Genomic DNA, 21,016 nt, shown 5'->3' with positions numbered 1-21,016 from the left:
ACTTAATATATAATTAAATGCTTAATTTTATCCCATGTTGATTAATGTAAAATTAATAAATCCTAATTATATCAGGGCATCATTTGTTTTTTATTGTTTTATTATTTGTATTTGTTTTGCATTTGTTTTTTGTTTTTGAAGGCAGGGTCTTACAATGTAGGCTTAACTGGTTTGGAACTCACTATGTACACACAGCTGATCCTGGATTCATAGAGATCTACCTGCTTCTGCCTCCTAAGAGCTGGAAATAAAGGCATATACTATTACATCTGGTCATTTTTATTCTCAGTTATAGTTCCACTAATTTGGTGGTCAAACACTCTTCATAACTACCCAACTGGCATGAAATAGGGAAAATCTCAGTTATTTTACCTGAGTCTGCTTGGGGACACTCTCTGGCTGTACCAGGCTTCAGCCAGGAAGACTGCCATAAACATCACAAATATGGCAGACATTCCCAACCTGATGAGATTAATCTTGGTGTAACATTTTGACAAGGCACTTGGGGACACTGAAAGAGAGAAGATAATCAACACTGTTTGTAATGAGCATCCTTTCTCCCTAGAAGGATCAACAGGTTTTAATTTTCTTCCATGCACTTAAACATTGGTGGTGGGCAACTTTCCATTCTGAACAGAAAATGTATGATTTTATGAGAGTTGAAGTGACTTGTGTTTTTTTAAACCTTATTTTCTACGTATTCATTCTGTCTATTCTACTTTATTTTCTATGCTATGATGAAAATATTCTGATAAAAAGCAGCTTTAGGGAGGAAACTGTTTATCTCATCATTCAGGTTACAATCCATTGTCAACATAAGTCAGAGCAGAAGCCGAAAATAGAAAACAGAGAAGGGCCACAGAGATGGCTCAGTAGTAAACAGCATTGGCTGCTCTTCCAGAGGGTCAGGGTGCTACTCCCAGACTCACATGCAACTCACAACCACCCAAAACTAAAGTTCCAGGGGCTCCAACACCCTCTTCTCATCTCCTTGGGAACCTAACAAAAATGTAGTGCACAGACATACATCTGAACAAAATACTCACAGAGATAAAATAAATAAATCTTTAAAAGGAAAAGAGAAGCCCTGTATTCAAGCTGGTTCTAGCTCTTTCTCAGCTGCTTTATATACAACTCAGAACCACTTACCTAAGGAGTGATGTCACTCGAAGTAAGATAGAGCCTCATACATCAACTAATAATCTGGACAATCTCTCACAGACATTTCCACAGACAAATCTGATCTAGGTATGTCTTCAACCGAGACTTCTTATTTCTGATGATTCTAGGCTGGAGCAAGTTGACAATCAAGGCTAACTAAGATTCTGACCGTCTTGACTAGGCTTTCTATTGTTATGATAAGAAGCCATGACCAAGAAAATGTTAATTTTGTGCTCAGAGTATGGGAGAGTGAGAGTTCATGACCATCATGGTGGGGAGCATGACAATAAGCAGGCATGGTACTGGAGCAACAGCTGAAAGCTTACATCTTGACTCATAAACATGAGGCAGAGAGCTGACTGAGAATTGCATGGGCTTTTAAAACCTCAAAGTCCACCTGTTGTGACCTACCTTGTCTAACAAAGCCACACCTCCCAATCCTTCCCAAACCATTCCATCTACTGGGCCATTCTCATTCAAACCACCAGACTATCTCTTCTCCATTGTTCTCTCTCTCTCTCTCTCTCTCTCTCTCTCTCTCTCTCTCTCTCTCTCTCTCTCTCTCTCCATTTTCAAGACAGTGAAACCTCAAAGTCCACCTTATGGGACATACCTTCTCCAACAAAGCCATACTTCCTGATCCTTCCCAAGTATTCCATCAACTGGAGACCTAGCATTCCAATGTCTGAATATATGGGACCATTTCATTCAAAGCACCACACTTCCTTAACTCTACTCCCTTGTTTATTTTGTATTTATCTAATTTTTTTGTTTTTCAAAACAGGGTATCTTTGCATACCCTTGGTTGTCCTGGAACTGTCTCTGTAGACCAGGGTGGCCTTGAACTCAGAAATCCCCCTATCTGTGAGTGTTGGGATTAGAAGTGTGCCACCATCACCACCACCTGTTTCCTTTATCTCATTTCTATAATTTTACTCAATTCCTTTCCTCCCTCCATTTCCTTTGATACTGTAAGGGTTAGTCCTATGAGAAAAACATAGACTTAAGGAGAACACAGAACACAGAAATCCAGGGAAGATCAGCATCTGTCCCAGACCAAAGATGATATGTGGTCTTTGAGCATAGCAGAGCTTCACCTAGCATCTGAGCCCCTGGAACATTATAAATCTCAGTTGTACTCAAGAAAGGCTATTGCAGTGTGTTAGTAACACAAAACAGACACATCGATCAATGGAACATAACAGACAACCCAGATAGAAACTCATAAGGTTGCAGACACTTTTTAACAAAGATGCCAGAAGTTCACACTGAAGAAAAGATGGCCTCTTCAGCAAATGCTGGGAAACCAGGACTCCCACACAAAGAATGAAACTAGATCCCTATATCTCACCTTCAAAAAGATCAACTCCAAATGAATCAGAGACTTTAATGTAAGAACTGAAAATGAAAATACTAGAGGAAAACATTTAAATATATAGGCATTGGCAAAGATCTGATTTCAGTTTCCAGCATCTGAATCAGGCAACTCACAACCACCTGTAACTCCAGCTCCAGGGTAAACAATGCTCCCTTCTGGCCTCTGTGTGCTCCTCACTCATATGCATATGCTCACATAAAGACACACACATATACATAATTTTCAAAAATAAAATAGGTCTTTTTTAAAGAGAGAAGAAGGGGTAAATGTGATGAGGAAATGGAATACTTACTTGCCACTGAGATATCAATATAATCACTTGGATGGGAGGTCCTGAAAGGGGCTTCTGCCTGGTGGTACACACAACTGTACCTCCCTGCATCTTGACTTGTCACATTCTGAAGGGTAAATTCTACCACATCATTTTCTGAAGTCAGAGGCTGTATGAGAGATGAATTTCCCTCCTTTAGCAGAGCAAACATTTGGGACAACTCTGTTGAATTGTGTGGCTTCTGACACTGTAGCTTCACCACTTCTCCTGTGGTGACCTGACCCAAGTGCTGGACTCGGAGGGAAGGCTTAGGCAAGTCCCCTGTAAGAGGAACAAGAGTCAAGGGGAAGGGGTCAAGCCTAGCATCCTGTATTCACCCTCCCTGCATACTGAAACTTTCCCATGGTCGATCCTGAATCTCAACAGATGGATTTTTATTAATTATATTTGTTTGTAAACAATTTTGCACATGTATACAGTACATACTGACTATTTTCACCCCATCTCCTTAACACATTCCTCATCTCCACAAATCTCTATCCATTTTGTTTGGGGACCCACTGAGACTACCCGGGACCATTTGTGTGGCCATGAGTTGGGAGCAGTCTACTGATGACCACTGGGCTCAGCAGAGGTTACACATTAGTGATAGTGGTCCCTCTCTCCCAGAGTCTGATAGTTTGGTTTTACACAATAAGGCCATGTAAGTCCTTCTCTCCACTGACTTATTGTTGATAGGGCCATTCTTGTGTGTTATGAGTGTAGAACAGAGATTTTTATCTTACTTTCACGGATCTGAGGAAAGCTGAGGTAATCAGTTTTGTCCTTATCACGTCATGTCTTCCTTAACTGCTCTAGAGGTACACTTCTTCCAAAATTATATTTTATTTACTTATTGGACAGGGTACAGGCTGTGTCATGAATGTGAAGGTCTGAGAACCACTTGTGGGTGTCTCTCCTTCCATCATGTAGGGCTCTGGGATAAAACATGGGTTGGCAGACATGACAAACAAAGTTTCTCCCACCTGAGCCATCTCATCAGCTTCAGGTGACGTCTCTTTTGTCCCAAACTACATTCCCTAGGGCAAACGATCATCCCTGTTTGAAAATCACTGATTTTTTGACTGAGGAAGGTTCTCCTCACCTGTGACCAATAGTATTAGGACATCACTGGAAGGTGAGATTTTATCAGGGGACTCCTTTAAATAGTATTCACAGGTATAATGTCCAGCATGACTCAGCCGAAGATTAGTCAGACGAAACTCAGCTGTCCCCTCTGTCAAGTGATGTGGAAGCCTAGAATCCAAAATTTTATCTCCCTTTCTGAGAACAAGTCGTATGCCTGGCATGGGACTCACACATTTCAGTGTCACGTTGCTATTCTCTGATGCCACTGCGTTGGGCCAAGCACTGAGGCTGGGTTTGGGAAGGAAATCTGGAGAGAAATAAAAAATATGTCTTTATCTATCACATCCACCTGCTCCCAGGAAGCCCAGGGAGGAAATAGGGAACATTTGTGATGAAAGCTCAGATTGGGTGTGGTTGAATCACTTTTCATCTCTCTTTGTTTTGCCATCATTCAGATCTGCAAAACAGTTATGAATGATGTACAAGTACTGCTGAGAGTCATGTGATTACCATCCTCGGTTCTGGGGAGCATCCCAGAGGTTCCAGCTGAGCTGAGAGCCCAAGTTCACACAGTCAGGGTTTGCATGCTCCCACAGCTGCACTCTGGCTCTAGGCCAACCTAACACCTCCTTTGTTTCCCTAGACTCTCTTCTGCCACCTCTCTGCTTTCACTCCCAATGCTTCAGAGCTTCTTGGTTCCCTAAAACCCATAACTCCTTCCATTCTCATATCATTCTATCCCCAAATTTTTTATTCTTGTCACTTCACTTATGGCCTTGGTTTTTGTGTCTAGGTTCCATTCTTCATTCCAGGGAAAGACAGAGCTATGTAGGACACTGGGTAATATCTACAGACTGAGTATGAGTCTGGCTCCTTCCTGATGTTAGAAATGCCTTCCACATGCCTGGGAGTTGTCTGAAAATCTCTTGGAACAGGGTAACCCTACTATCATGACTGGTCATTGCTTTAGGTGACATGCATCAGGATAGATATTTTCAAGGCATGATGAAGGATTAGATGAGTGACACCAGATATATTAACTATCAGGTATCAAAGAATCACTTCTACCCAAAAAGAGGAAGAGGAAGAGCATTAGAAATCATAAAAGATGGGCTGGAGAGTCCACAGAGGAGTTAAGAGCACTAGCCACTCTTCATGAGGACCCAGGTACCTACATGGTGTCTAACAACTGCCTGTTACTACAGTTCCAGGGCCTGTGACACTCCCTTCTTGCCTGTAGAGGCACAAGGCTTGCACTTGGTTTATTGAATACATGCTGGCAAATAGCCAAAATGTAAAAGAAAGAAAAACTGAAATGATTGATGGGATTATATGAAACTTTGATCAGAGAAGCTTCTTTTTGCCGTTGGCAGCAGTCAATGGAGCAATGCAGAACTTATCTGAGTGCTGAGAGTAAGAGGGACATCCATACCACTATCACCACTACCACCAACAAACCATCACCCCCACCACCACCATCACTTCTACCATCACCATCACACCCACCCACAATCATCACCACCACCACCACCAGCACCAGGACCATCCTCAGCTCCAACACCATCACCACTACCACCAGTACCACTACCACCACCATTATCATACCACCAATACCACCATCACTGCCACCATTGCCACCACCATCACTTCCATAGCCACCACCACTACCATCATCAAACCTCAGGGAACATCATAGAAGGGGGAGAAGCAGAAAGAGTGTAAAAGCTAAAGGATGGGAAGGCGTGCTGTGAAATGCTGTCTTCTGGACATGACTCAACTATTACAGAGATGAACATGCAACAGCTATGGTTGCCTGAACTAGACCTGCACAAGATCACGTCAGCCAAAACCTGATCATAGATGGGTAAACGATCTCTGGACCCCACCACTTACTGAGTGGCTGTTGGCAGCTGATAGTTGCCAGGAGTAGTGGGGAGGGTGATCTTTTTTGAGGATATGACCACTTGGATGTTCCCATGCTCCAATGATGGCACAACACCAATGCACATAGGGGCAGCATAATTGTACTTAGTGGGTTATATCAACAACAAGAACAACAAAAAGACAGGGCTAGAGAAATGTCTCAGTGTTTAACAGCTTGTATTGTTCTACCAGAGGACGTGAGTTTGATTCCCAGCCCCTGTGTTAGACATGTCTGCCCAGTGCAGATATGTTGAGAAGTTGATGCAGCAGGAGCCTCGGACTGTGAAGGGTACAGTGATCAGTGCCTGCACTCTGTGGTGAGAAATAGATCCCATCACCTCAAGATAAATGGAGTGAAAGATAGCCCTCCCTCAACACACACACACAACTGAGATCAACAGACAGATCAAATATCAGAATCTGTGGAACAGGAGAAAGGGCTGTGGCAGAAAAAAAAGGTATAAAAAAAATCTATTCACTGGGATGGCAGTAAAATATATTTAAAGTTTAGGGAAGAAAATAGATATCCAAACACCAGGTTATGAATAGACATATCAGAAAAGAGCATCTCCATGACAAATTATCATTAAAATGCTAATATGACAGAAAAAAGAAAAATATTAAAATCTGTAAGAGGCAAATAAAATTTTGAAGTCACAAAAAATAATACCACTAGAAATAATGTAGAGGGTGCCTGAACTGAACTGGCTTACCCCAGTGATCAGACCAGTGAATGCTCTAGCTATTAACACAGAGCTTTTCTCCAATGAATGATAGAAGCAGATGCAGAGATCTGCAACTAAACACCAGACAGAGCTCCAGAAGTCCAGTCAAAGAGAGAGAAGATGATTTCTATGAGCAAGTGCATCAGGATTATGATGGGGAAACCTGCAGAGATGACCAAACCAACTAGTGGGAACTCATGAGCCTGCATGGGACAGTACTAGGCCTGCTGAATGGTGTGTAAAATGAATGAAAATTTTTTCTACATAAAAAAGGAAATCTCTTCTAGGTGTTAAGAACTCTCTTCTAAGCTGGGAAGTGCATGCCTTTAATCCCAGCATGCAGGAGGCAGAGCCAGGTGGATCTCTGTGAGTTTTAGGCCAGCCTGGTCTACAGAGTGAGATCCAGAATAGGCACCAAAACTACACAGATAAATCCTGTCTAAAAAAAAAAAAAAAAAAAAAATGGCTCAGGCTGGGAGGAAGGGACTGGACCTGCCTGGACTGAGTCTACCAGGTTGATCGCAGTCCTTGGGGGAGAATTTGCCCTGGAGGAGGTGGGAATGGGGGGTGGGCTGGGGGTAAGGGGAGGGTGTGGGAGGGGGGAGAATAGGGGAACCCGTAGCTGATATGTAGAACTGAATGGTATTGTAAAATAAAATAAATAAAATTTTTTTAAAAAAAAGTGGGCTGAGCAAGCTGTGGGAAGCAAGCCAGTTAGGAGCTCCCCTCCATGCCCTGTGCATCAACTCCTGGCTCCAGCTTCTCTGCCTGCTTGAGTTCTTGTTCTGACTTCCTCCAATGATGGACTATGATCTGAAAGTATAAGCCAAATAAACCCTTTCCTTCTGAGAGAGAGAAAAAGAGAGAGAGAGAGAGAGAGAGAGAGAGAGAGAAGAAAGAAAGAAAGAAAAGAAAAGAAAAGGAAAGAAAAGAAAAGAAAAAAGAAATCTCTTCTAGATGTTTGCTAAGTTCTGCTAAGAGATTCTTTCTAGTATAAGTTAGTACTATTAAGAGAGTCTAATAGTTCTATAGTTTCCTCTTAAATATAAATTTGGTAAATAGTTCTAAGAAATCTCTTCTAAAAACATGCTAAAATTTATAAAAGTTTCCCTTTGAATGTGAGTTTGTAAGAAGTGTAAATGTTGAATGTGAGTCTAAATGTTTAATGTAAGCTTGCAAAAAGTGTAAATATGTATAGTGATAATAGTTAAGAGAGTTGTAAATATACATAGTAATATTTATACTAGAATTATGTTGATGTTAATGAACCAGAGTTTGGTAAACGCTAAGGGAATCTTTAAGTTTGAAGTAGTTTATCTGATTCAGTTTTCATCAAGTTTATTGATTTTAAAAAAGGGCTTGGCACAGCTAAGGCTGTTATAGACACCTTAAAACCAATTCCAAAAGAAGATATTTCATCTTTATCACCCTCTACTTCTGTAATAAGAGGGTTGGCAGCTGTGAAGATTGCTGTGGGTGATTGTAAGCTCAATAGAAACCTGGGCCAGAGCTGAGTTAAGCTCAGTACCCACTCCTGCCAGAGGCTGAGAGTCAAGAATGGACAACTTTCTTCTTAATAGCTTCCAGCTTAAGACAGTATGCTTGATGGAAAGCATATCTCCATGAAAGGTAAAGAAAGAAATAATCAAGGAGAACAACCTAACACAGACCTCAGTCTATCTGAGGTGCCTGAGAGGCTCTTTGAAAAATTAAGAAGAGGAAATTTCTCACTTCTCCCTGCTGAAGAGTGGCCTGGGGGAAAAGTGAGAGCAGACCCCTTATACCATGCTTCCTAGTAACCCCAATATTAACCCATCAGTTCTCCAACTTGGACATTTACAGCAACTGTTTCTTTGGTCCCGGGGCTCCCTTTGTGGGATGAATAAGTTTGTGTCTTCTGTGTGTGTGTGTGTGTGTGTGTGTGTGTGTGTGTGTGTGTGTGTGTGCTCAAATATTTTGCATCTACTCAGGAAAAGAATGTCACATAAATGCCATAAAGCAAGTCTTAATGAATGCAAAATTATATAAATAATTTCTTTGAAATTGTGGTTTTATTTCCATGTAATACTGATTTTCATTAGTTATAAGTGTATTGTAGGGGGAGGTCTATGTGTCTGTGTTTCTTTGTGCCTGAATGTGGAAACGCGCATGAGTTTCGGTGCCCTCAGAGCCAGAAGACAGTGCTAGATCCCATGGAGAGCTGGAGTCACAGGTGGTTGCAAGCTGCCTGGTGTGAGTACAGAAAACTGAACTCTGGTTCTCTGCAAGAACAGTAGTGTGCTTAACTCTAGCCCCTCAACAATGTCTTTTATCTCTATAGCCATTAATAAAATAGTTTTTTAAGAAAATATTTAAAACTTACCTGACACCAAGATCTTAAAGTGATCACTGGGGTGTGAGGCCCAGAAAGGGGCTTCTTTCTGGTGGTAGACACAGCTGTAGTTTCCTGTGTCTGTGGGTGTCACATTATGAAGTGAGAAGTCTGCTCTGTTGCTTTCTGAACTCTGAACCTGGACAGGTGATGGAATGCCTTCCTTCAGGAGCATGAACATTGTGTACTCAGTCATATTATCTGGCTTCCGGCAGTACAGAGTCACATTCCCTCCTGCTGTCACTTTGCTCCATTGGTGAGATTGGAGGGACGGCTTAGGTAAATGTCCTGAGAGAGAAGAATCCTGTGATCGTGCTGAGGAAGGCCTGGGTTACACTCCCACCCTTGTTCTCATGATGCCCAATCTCTCCCACTTGGATCTGATCTCACTGTGCATCTCTGGCTGTCCTGGAACCCACTATGTAGACCAGGCTGGTCTTGAACTCACAGAGATTCATGTACCTCTAGCTCCTGAGTATTGGGATCAAAGTAATGAGCCAGATCAAACCCAGTTGAAACTGGAAACCTTTTTCCTTCCTTCAACTCTTAGTTAAAACTAAGTTATTAAGGTTGAGATGGCTCAGCAGGTAGAGTACTTGCTGTCCAAAAGAACTCTCCTGGGGCGGGGAAGCCATGGCCCTGAGCTAAGTGAGTTCTAGGAAGTCAGCTATCTGGGGACCACAGAAGAAATGCAGCTGACTCCCTCTTCCAGACACTGAGTGATTGTAGGATGATACAAAGACCCTGCATTTGGAAACCAGCCTATCTAAGGAAGCAGCTAACCTCACATGTGTGCATGCATGTGGAATCTGGAGGGTGATGTTCACAATCATCCTCAATGGCTCTTCCACCTTATTCACCAAGGCAGGACCTCACAACCGAATCATAGCTCCTGGATATGGTTACTCTCATTAGCCAGCCACCCTGTGGATCCCCTGTCTCTTCTGAAGCTGGAGTTACAGGTGGATCATCACACACACCAAACAATCACATGGTGCCCAAAGGAATCTATCTTTGCCTTCTCTATCCCTAGCTACCGAAACCTCATCTTAAATCATGTCACCTATGTTCTGCTCATTGAGTGACCAGGTCCTGTGCCCTGATTGTGGCATGGACAGGACTAGAGACCACACCCCTGTGACATCATTAAAGAAAGCCTGCACTAGCTCTTTGAGGTCATGTAAATTCTCATATCTCCTTTTTCCTACAATCTTAATTCTTTCTTATTCTTATACAACCCAGGCATGAGGACCAGAGTTTCTATCCTCATGGCCCACGTAATTTTTAAGTGAGTGGCCTGCCTGTAACTACAGCTTCAGAAGGCCAAGACAGGGGACCTTCCAGAACAAGCTGGGTACCAAAAGTAATCCTATTTGGGAGCCATGATTTGATTTTGAGTTCCACCCTTGATGAATTAGGTGGAAGAACAACTGGTGACTTCTAGAATTCATATGCATGCACACATATGTGCATTCACAGCCACACCCAAGGGTACCCACACACATGCTCACAGGCATACACACACATGCACAACACACACATACAAAAATGAAACAATAAGTAAAAGTATTCATTTCTGTCGCTGTCACTTCCTCCCCTCACCAACTGCTCTGAAGGTGATCGCCCTTTCTCCCTCCCTTTCTTCCTTTCATAGATTGACACATGTCACTCTAAGGAAGGCCCGTCTCACCTGTGACTAAGAGTAGACTTGCATCACTGGACATTGCATCAGAATCCTCACTTTTGGAGCATTCACAGGTGTAGTATTCAGCATCACTCTGCTGTAACTCTGTGAGAAGGAATTCAATTGTACCTGTCCATCCACTAATGACAAGTAAATTAGATGTCTGTGTTGTCAAAACTTGCGTGGTCCTGGGATCCAAATAAGTGCCTCCCTTTTTAATAACACACTTTACATCTCGTGTAGAAGTGATACACCACAGTGTCACATTGCCCCTGGTGGGAACCACAGAACTGGGCCACATGCGGAGGATGGGCTTGAAAGGGGGCTCTGGAAGAAAGCAAAACTCAGTTACGTATGACATATTGTCATGCTACCTGGGAACAATTTAAAGTAGGAGATGTATGAAGAGATGCTTACCATAGTTCCCACTTATGTCTGTTTGCCCAACACACACCCCTGCAAGAGAATGACTCATGAGACTCGGTACCTGCCAGGAGCTCCCTCATCACCCTCCCTGATCCCAAGATTCTGCTGCTGAGCTCAGAGGCTGGCTTCCCTTGTGCAGGAATGTCTGTGGTCCCCACACTGGACTCTGGCATGTTTCTTGCTCCCCAACATTCCATTTCTTCCCTGAGAACATGTTTCCCGTCAGTATCAACCTAAATGTCCATTTCCTAGGAATGCTGTAACAAAATAATCCATTCTGAAAAGCGTTTTATGCCATTATGTCATGCATGCAATGCCCGTAGAGGCCAGCAGAGGGCAGCAACATGGCTTTCAGTGGCTGAAATCAAGATGTCAAGACTAGGTGTTCTTTTCTAGACTCTCCAGGGCAAGATCTATTGTATTACTTAGAAGATCCTAAAGAAAGATTCCACCAGAAGAATCCTTACATCTCTAACTTACAGCAGGGCCAGAGAGAAGGCTCACTTGCTTGCTGCCAAGTCTGATGACCTGAGTTCAATCCTTGGGACCCACATGATAGAAGGAGAGAACCTATTCCTGAAAGTTGTCCTCTGACCTCCATAGATGTGCTGGTGTGGTGTGTGTGTGTGTGTGTGTGTGTGTGTGTGTGTGTGTGTGTGTGTGTGTGTGTGTGTGTGTGTAATAAACAACTCAAAATCAACCCAAATAGCTATAGTCATCTGGTTGGCAAGGCTGAATACACTTGAATACATGTACAATGATGCCTCAACCTCAAGACTTTTGATATCTGGGACCAGGTGACTATTGACTGTAGAGCCTGCCTGTGCATTCTAGGGTAGCCAGCAGCAGGCCTGGCCTTTTGCACTCTGGGTGCCACCAGCACACATCCCTTGGGTAAAGCCAGCAAAGTTGAAGCCATGATCAACCCTGGTTGAGAAGCACTGGTTTATAGAAACATGTCCAGAATGAAAGAAAAATAATGAACCCTATGTGGACAGTCACCACCCAACAAGTACGTCTATATGTACTGGGTGCCAGGTACTATATCAAGCACTTGATAGGGATTAACTCAGTGCTGGCTGTACTTCTCAGGTGGAAAGTCACTTGCTAGGTAAGCCTGGCAACCAGAATTCATCCCTGAAACACACACACACACACACACACACACACACACACACACACACACACACACACACAGATGTAGGGCCCTGGCCTCCTCCCATACTGAGTAAGCTGTTGCCTGCTTGCTGACCTTGACCAGATGTCCTCCCTATGTCCTCCCTAATTCCCTGCCAGTTTCCACCCTCCTGAATGCTTAAGGGAAGTTCCTTGTTTGTATATCCTGCATATTGGGCGTTAACAGCTTAGATGCAAGATTGTAAACATCGGTAGCGAACTTCTGCCCTCTGGGGTTCTCCCATTGTGCTGTAAGCCTGTATTTAAGGTTTCCTCCCTCTTTCAATAAACGGCATTGGGCATTCAGCATTCTGCTGAGGTGAATGACCTGCTGTATTTTGTCTCTGTTTTTCGATCCCACAGCCCCTCACTCAGACATGGTGAACAGGTGGTGGTAGCGAGGGCGTTATCGCTACAGAGAAAGAGATATTTATGTATGAATATACTTATAGAACTATATATAAATGTATGTGATTAATATTGTCAATTTCAAAGGTTCTAGAATGTGCCAGGTGGTGGTGGCACATGCCTGTAATCCCAGCACTTGGGAGGCAGAGGCAGGTGGATCTCTGTGAGTTCAAGGCCAGCCTGGCCTACAGAGCTAGTCCAGGACAGGCTCCAAAGCTACAAAGAAACCCTGTCTCAACACCCCCCCCAAAAAGGTTCTAGAATGACCTCAGCAAAAAGCATTTGATCATGCCTGTGAGGGATTACCTAAGGTTAGTCTCTAAGAATGCCCATGGGGTATTTATTCAATATAGTACTTGAAATTCTAGCTAGAGCAATAAGATAACAAAAGGAGATCAAGGGGATACAAATTGGAAAGGAAGAAGTCAAACCTTCACTTTTTGCAGATGACATGATAGTATACATAAGTGACCCCAACAATTCTACCAGAGAACTCCTACAGCTGATAAACTCCATCAGTAATGTGGCAGGATACAAGATTAACTCAAAAAAAATCAGTAGTCCTCCTATATACAAATGATAAATTGTGGGGCATACATGGGCTGCAAAGAGGGTGCCGAGATAAATTCAGATAAATAGAGTTTAAGCTTTAAGGTGTTTACGCAGAGAGTGGATACAAATGGTGAGAAAGAAAGTTAGCTCAAGTTATTTATGCTAAGATACTAAAAAAAACAACTTGTAAATAGGGTGCCCTTTAAAATGATTAGTTGGTTCCTTCACCCCCCCCTAGGGTTCTGAGGTTTTCTGGTATAAAAGAGACTTACTACCCATCAATAAAGGAGTTCTTGCTTGACTTGACTCCCCACTGGGTCTGATTGTCTCCGGGTAAGAGGGAATCTGGGGAACAGGCAAGCAGTGAGCACTTGCCTTTCCTCGGTTCCAAGCCACCTCTTCACAGGTGACCTAAGTTCCTAGTGGGGCAGGTCCCCACAATAAATGGGCTGAGAAAGAAATCAGAGAAACATCACCCTTTACAATAGCCACAAATAATATAAAAGACCTTGGGATAACTCTAACTAAGCAAGTGAAAGACCTATATGACAAGAACTTTAAGTCTCTGAAGGAAGAAATTCAAGGAGATATCAGAAAGTGGAAAGATCTCCTATGCTCATGGGTAGGTAGGATTAACATAGTAAAAATGGCAATCTTACTAAAAGCAATCTACAGATTCAATGCAATCCCCATCAAAATCCCAACACAATTCTTCACAGACCTGGAAAGAACAATACTCAACTTCATATGGAAAAACAAAAAACACAGGATAGCAAAAACAATCCTGTACAATAAAGCAACCTCTGGAGGCATCACGATCTCTGACCTCAAGCTCTACCCTACAGCTATAGTAATAAAAACAGTTTGATATTGGCATAAAAACTGACATGTGGACCAATGGAATCCAATTGAAGACCCTGACAATAACTCACACACCTATGAACACCTGATTTTTGTACAAAGAAGACTGTACAGTGGAAAACAGAAAGCATCTTCAACAAATAGTGCTGGCATAACTGGGTGTCAACAAGTAGAAGATTGCAAATACATCCATATGTGTCACCATACACAAAACTCAAGTCCAAGTGGATCAAAGACCTCAACATAAATCCAGGTACACTAAACCTGATAGAAGAAAAAGTAGGAAGTAGTCTTGAACACATTGGCATAGGAGATCACTTCCTAAATATAACACCAGTAGCACAGACACTGAGAGAAACAATAAATAAATGGGACCTCCTCAAAGAAACTGAGAAGCTTCTGTAAGGCAAAGGACACAGTAAATAAGACAAAACAACAGCCTACAGCATGGGAGAAGATCTTCATCAATCCTATATCTGAGAGAGGGCTGATCTCCAAAATATATAAAGAATTCAAGAAATTAGACATCAAAATACTGAACAATCCAATTAAAAATAGTAGAGCTAAACAGAGAATTCTCAACAGAATTACAAATGACTGAAAGGCATTTAAGGAACTGCTCAACATCCTTAGTCATCAGGGAAATGTAAATCAAAATGACTCTGAGATACCATCTTACACCTGTCAGAATGTCTAAGATCAAAAACACTGAAGACAGTTTATGTTGGAGAGGATGTGGAGCAAGGGAACACTCCTCCACTGTTAGTGGGAGTGCAAATTTACACAGTGACTTTGGAAATCAGTATGCTGGCTTCTCTGAAAATTAGGAATCAATCTTCCTCAAGACCCAGCTACACCACTCTTGGGCATATACCCAAGGAATGCTCAATCATACCACAAGGACACATGCTCAACTATGTTCATAGCAGCATTATTCATAATAGGAAGAACCTGGAAATAACCTAGCTTCCCCTCAACTGAAGAATGGATAAAGAAAATGTGGTACATATACACAATGGAGTACTACTTAGCAGAGAAAAACAATGACATCATGAGGTTTGCAGGCAAATGGATGGAACTAGAAAATATCATCCTGAATAAGGTAAACCAGACTCAGAAGGACAAACATGGTATGTACTCACTCATAAGTGGATACTAGATGTAAAGCAAGGGATAACCAGACTAAAATCCACAGCTCCAGAGACTAAAATCCACAGCTCCAGAGAAGCTAGCTAACAAGGAGGACCCAAAGAGGGATGCATGGATCACCCTGGGAAGGGGAGATAGATGAGATCCACATGAGTAAACTGGGGATGAGGGGTAGGCAATGGAAGATAGTGGATGGGGAATGAGAACATCAGGGAATGGGATGGTCAAGGTGGAACAGGGATGGCGTGGGAGAGCAATGAAAGAGATAACATGATAGAGGGAAATATTATGGGGATAGGAAGAAACTGGGTGCTAAGGAAGTTCCCAAGAATCCCCAAGGATGACCCCAGATTAGACTACTAGCAATTGTGGAGAGGGTGACTGAGCTGGCTTACCCCAGTAATCAGATTGGTAAATACCCTAACTGTTACAGAGCCTTTCTCCAGTAATCCATGGAAGAAGATGCAGAAATCCATGGTGAAACACTAGGCTGAACATCAGCAGTCCAGTTGAAGAGAGAGAAGAGGGATTCTATGAGCAGGGGGGCATCAAGGTCATGATGGGGAAAACCTACAGAGACAACTAAACCAAACTAGTGGGAACTTGTGAAATTTAGACCAACAGCTGTGGAGCCTTCATGGGACTAGACTAGGCCCTCTACATAACCAGACAGTTGTGTAGCTTGATCTGTTTAAGGGGCCCCCTAGCAGTGGGATCCGAATCCATCCCTGGTGCATAAGCAGGCTTTTTGGAGTCCAGTACCTATGATGGCACATCTCACACACAGCCTTGATGCAGGGGGAGGGGCTTGCACCTACCTCTACTAAATGTATCTCCCAATGGGAGGACTTACCTTTTTGTAGGAGGGAATAGGGTAGGTTGGCGGGGGGGGGGGGGGGGGGGGGGTTGGAGGAGAGGGAGGAAGAAAGAGGGAACTTTTGATTAGTATGTAAAATGAATAAAATTTTTTTTAATAAAAAAAAGAATGCTCATGTGGGATCCTCTAGATTAGGTAAAGCAAGGTTGGAAAACCCACCTTAACTGTGGGCATCATCATCCCATTATCTGTGGTCCTGAGCATCAACATTTACCATTATGGGTATGCATGTAACATGACGGCCTGCCATAGCCACAGTAATATGACTTCTCACCATGACTAGACCCTCAAACTGTGAGCAAAAATAAACCCTTCCTTCCTTAAGTTGATTTAGTAGAGTATCTCATCACACTAACAAGTGAAGTTTCTAATACATGCATGTATATGTGTGTGTGTTTGTGTATGTATGTATGTATATACATATACATATAGCAAGAAAGTAGAAGAGGGATCATGACAGGAGAGGAATAGGAGTGTGAGAAGGGGACAAGGGAATATAACAGGAAAAGAAAGATAAAGATCACATACTTTGTCATATGCAAATATAGATTTCACTCTATATATTGTGACACCAAAGCAGAGTGGGGACTATTTGAGAAGGAGAAAGGAGGACCAGAGAGAGGTAGAGAGGGGATATGGGGGAGGGTAGTTGAGAGAGGGAATAGTAGCAAGGCTCAGTGGTTTGTACATGTGAAAATGTCACAATTAATCCCATGATTTTGCATCCTAATGAAACATACATAAATAACCTGAGTGACTCAAGCATGTTTTCCTTCCTTTATTCACATTGATCATGTAGGTCAGTAGGTCAGCATAAAGCATATGCGATTTCATCATCATGTCTTTTTATTACCGTTACTTAAGGTGGTTCACGTGCATGCTATGGTGCACATGTGGAGGTCAGGGGAGACCCTGTGAAGGTCAGTTCTTCTCTTCTCCAGTGTGGGTCCTAAGGACTGAACTCAGGTCATCAGGCATGGCAGCAGACATCTTTACCCACTGAGCCATCTCACGGGCCTGTCACCAGAATGCCTTCATACATTTGTGTTACTGTACTGTCTTCAACCGTGGCTCCCTCTCAGTGTCCTCCCCTGTCCCCTCTCCTCACCCCAGCCTGTTCCTCTTCTTCACTCACAGTCGTCACACCTCTCTTTCCCTTTTACATGTAATCCACGCTCTCTTTATTACCCACCTCTATAGCAATTTTTCTGTTCCTCTCATGATCCATTTTGTGACTTACACACACACACACACACACACACACACACACATGCACACGAATGCGCACATGCATGCACACACACACATTTCTTTCTGAGTCTGGCTTATTTTCTTTAGCACATGGTTAGCACTTGCATCCATTTTCCAGGAAATGTCATGACTTCATTTTCTGAAGAATAAAGGGCTACATAAAATTTCATTGTGTGCCGCGCGGTGGTGGCGCTCGCCTTTAATCCCAGCACTCGGGAGGCAGAGGCAGGTGAATCTCTGTGAGTTCAAGGCCAGCCTGATCTATAGAGTGAATTCCGGGATAGGCACTAAATGCTACACAGGAAAACAAACAAAAAAAAATTATTGTGCATGTACATCTTATTTTATTTATCTACTCATCTGATTTTGGGATCACGGCAGTTTTGATTAAAGATTTTTAGCAGTAGCTGAATGTGGGGGGAGAAACAGACATTTTCTCTCTTTTTTTTCTTATAAAGGAAAGCATTTAATTGGGGCTGGCTTACAGTTTCAGAGGTTTAGTCCACTATCATCATGGCAGAACATGGCAGCATGCAGGCAGACGTGGTGCTAGAGAAGGAGTTGAGGGTTGTACATCTTGAGGCAACAGGAAGTGAACTGTCACACTGAGTGGAGTTGGAGCAAGGGGACCCGCACTCAGAAGGTGGAGTCAGAGGGCCCCCAATGCAAGCTGGCTGGCAGGAGTAGCTGTATCAGCCAGTCCTGGGTTCCAGCTGAAAGACTCTGCCTCAGTGAATAGGTGGGGCGTGATTAAGGAAGACTCCCAACATCAGCTGTGTACCTGCTCACACACATGTGCGCTACATGCACATACACAGTTACACTACACACAGAGACACATGCAAAAAAGATTATACAGAATATGGGAAAGCATGAACAACTGTTAACAATCTTTCTGGGGAAAAAAATCCACTACATTGGGGGCATCAGTCTTCCTGATTCAAAGATACATGATATTCCCGTAGTTATCCAGATGCTGTGGCGTTGGAATGGGTTTTAAAAGCACACAGATATAGATGGAATAGAAAAATAGAATTGAATAGAGTAGAATAACCCAGAAGCAATAACCCCTCCCAAACACTTCCCAGATCATTGTTTTCTCTTCCTTTGCACTGTGGTGGGGATCAAGTCCAGAGGCTCACATGTTGTGGTGGTTTAAAAGAAAATGGCCCCCAGAGGGAATGGCACTACTAGGTGGTGAGAAACAGACATCTTCTTTACTGGTGTGTCTACTGGTACAGTAGGTAAGAGCAATTTCTGTGAAAGCAAGAAGACCTGAGATCAAATCCTTAGCATCTACATAAAAACAGGTCATGGCTGTGTATGCCTGTAACCCCAGCACTGGGGAGCAGAGATATGCAAATCCAGGGATCTTGCTAGCCTGCCAGTCTCGCTGAAATAGCAAGTTTCATTCCCAATGAGAAATCTCAAAGAATAGAAGAGAACAAGCAAAGGTACGTAATGTCCTCATTGGCTTGCTGCATGTATGCACACAGGCACCTGCCTACACACACATACACACACACACACACACACACACACACACACACACACACACACCAAATACAAAAGAAAGACTGTAAATGTCATATTCAAGTGTCAGAAAGCCACTGAGAAGTTCAGGACCTACTGATTTGGAGGAAAACAGGAAAATATGTATAAAGCACTGAACATGTTCCCCACACATGATATGTGTTCACAAAATGAAATTTATTCACTTCTCCTACAGCCTCACTAACCTCCCCACTGGCCTCACCAACTCCAGCTGCCTCCACAACCCGCCCACCCACCACAAACAGCCCTGCTCCCCTCAGACTTACCAAGACAGAACAAGAGCAAGAATTGGGAGTTCATGATGCCCCTCCGTAAGAGGATTTTCCAAGAAGACCTCTTCAGTTTGTCATTCCTGTTGTCTGTTTAATCCCTGGACCAGCAGCAATGGCCTTCCTTCAGTTTTTAGCATTTAGAGCTGGCTCACAGCTTTTGTATCATGGTCATAATCAGAATGTGATCTCTTGACCATATCACACCACTTCCTACCGGCTTGGCTCACATGGGCCTCTCACCACACAAAAAGGACTCAGACAACTTACTTCTAAGTGTACTTGTGTATTCTGAACAAGTTTCTGAGAATATGCTAATCAAATACCAACTAACATGGTGCCCTGCCCTTTTGTGCTCTGTTTGGTCTGGTTTGGTTTGTTTCAACAGAATTTTTTAATTATACATGTAAACAATATATCTCAAGAATATCCATTCCCAACTCTCTCCTCTCACTTCTCCCAGACACCCACAATATATCCTTCTCCTGACTTCTCCTTCTCCCCCCACATTTTTGTAGCCCATTGTGCTGACTAGGTTTATGTCAACTTAGCACAAGCTAGAGTCATCTGAGAGGAGAGACCTCAGTTCAGAAAATGCCTCCTTAAGTTTGCACTGTGGACCATTTTCTGAATTAGTGACTAATGGAAGACTGTTCAGCCCATCATGGGGAGTACCACCCATGAGCTGGTCATCTGGGTTCTATAAGAAGGCAGGCTGAGCAAATCATGAGGAACAAGCCGGTAAGCAACTTTTCTCCATGTCCTCTTCATCAACTCAGGCCTCCAGGCTCCTACCTGGTTTAAGTTTCTGTCTTGGCTTCCCTCAATGATCTGTGACCTGAGATAAGAAAGCCAAAGAAACCTTCTCTTTGGTGGGGATGCGAGAGATATAGATGTCCCATTTAATGTACTCAATAGTCATTTATTCTTGGTACTTTGACTAGTTGTACAACTCTACATTAATTGCTGACTACTGCAGAGAAGTTTCCCTGGCCAAGGTTGAGAATAGCAGTATTAAACATTGATATCTAGAAGGCAGTTTAACAATATGTCCATTTAGCAAAACAACAGCAGCAGATTCCACCCTACAGCCCGTGATCTCCTGAGCTAAAGACAGCCCAGTATCTAGGTATGAGTACAGACATAACATGTGCACACAATGACTAAATCACCTAACCACTCCCCTATCAGATGGTTCCGGCTACTGAGCAACACATGGCTATACTTTGGGATCTGTTTCTTACAGCAGCCTAGACTTTTTGTTTGCTTGATTTTGTTTTTTTCTTGTTGTTCTTTTGTATTTTGAGACAGTGTTTCTCTGTGTAGCCCTGGCTGTCCTGAAACCATCTCTATAAACCAGGCTGGCTTCAAACTCAGAAATTTGCCTGCCTCTGCCTCATGAGTGCTGGGATTAAAGGTGTGCACCACCATCACCCAGCTCATGAATAAATCTTTAAAAGCTACTGTCCCTCTCCCAACCTAGAAGAATATTGGAGTTTTACTTTTGAGATATGTTTGTGTAGAGAAAGTTCTAAGTTCTTCTCTAGGAAAAGGAGACAGATGATTGGCAATGAGAAAAGGGTATCCCAGACAGTACAAACCATGCTCCCTTCCAAATCCAGCTCCAGGAGCACTACAACAGTGCCACCCCCCTGCGGGGGACAATAAGATCCTCAAGGAAGAGACTTAGACACCAACATTTGCTCTTCTTTGTTGTGAAATATTAGTTTAAGTTGTGTTACATTCATTTATTGTGGAATATTTGTCTTATGATGTGAAGATGTGTTGCATTCTTTTATGTTGCATTTGTTTAACTCCGTAAAGCTGTGTTACTTTGCCTGTGTCAAACACG

At 42.8% G+C, this 21,016-nt stretch overlaps 1 protein-coding gene across 1 annotated transcript; it reads right to left on the bottom strand.

The window, feature by feature from the left end:
* Positions 1 to 368: 368 nt before the first annotated feature.
* Positions 369 to 19,288, bottom strand: LOC143267262 (T-cell-interacting, activating receptor on myeloid cells protein 1-like). The gene is made up of 7 exons (XM_076544687.1): positions 19,162 to 19,288; positions 11,059 to 11,097; positions 10,648 to 10,968; positions 8,949 to 9,245; positions 3,955 to 4,245; positions 2,832 to 3,131; positions 369 to 511 (listed from the first exon to the last, which is right to left on the bottom strand). The coding sequence occupies exons 1-7, from the start codon at positions 19,193 to 19,195 to the stop codon at positions 369 to 371; spliced, it is 1,425 nt and encodes a 474-aa protein (XP_076400802.1). The 5' UTR covers positions 19,196 to 19,288.
* Positions 19,289 to 21,016: the final 1,728 nt, after the last annotated feature.

This window comes from Peromyscus maniculatus, chromosome 1 (assembly GCF_049852395.1).
Source record: "Peromyscus maniculatus bairdii isolate BWxNUB_F1_BW_parent chromosome 1, HU_Pman_BW_mat_3.1, whole genome shotgun sequence".
Lineage (NCBI taxonomy): Eukaryota > Metazoa > Chordata > Mammalia > Rodentia > Cricetidae > Peromyscus > Peromyscus maniculatus.
The sequence above is the reverse complement of the archived record's forward strand: the minus strand, read 5'-3'. Positions and strand labels throughout refer to the sequence as shown.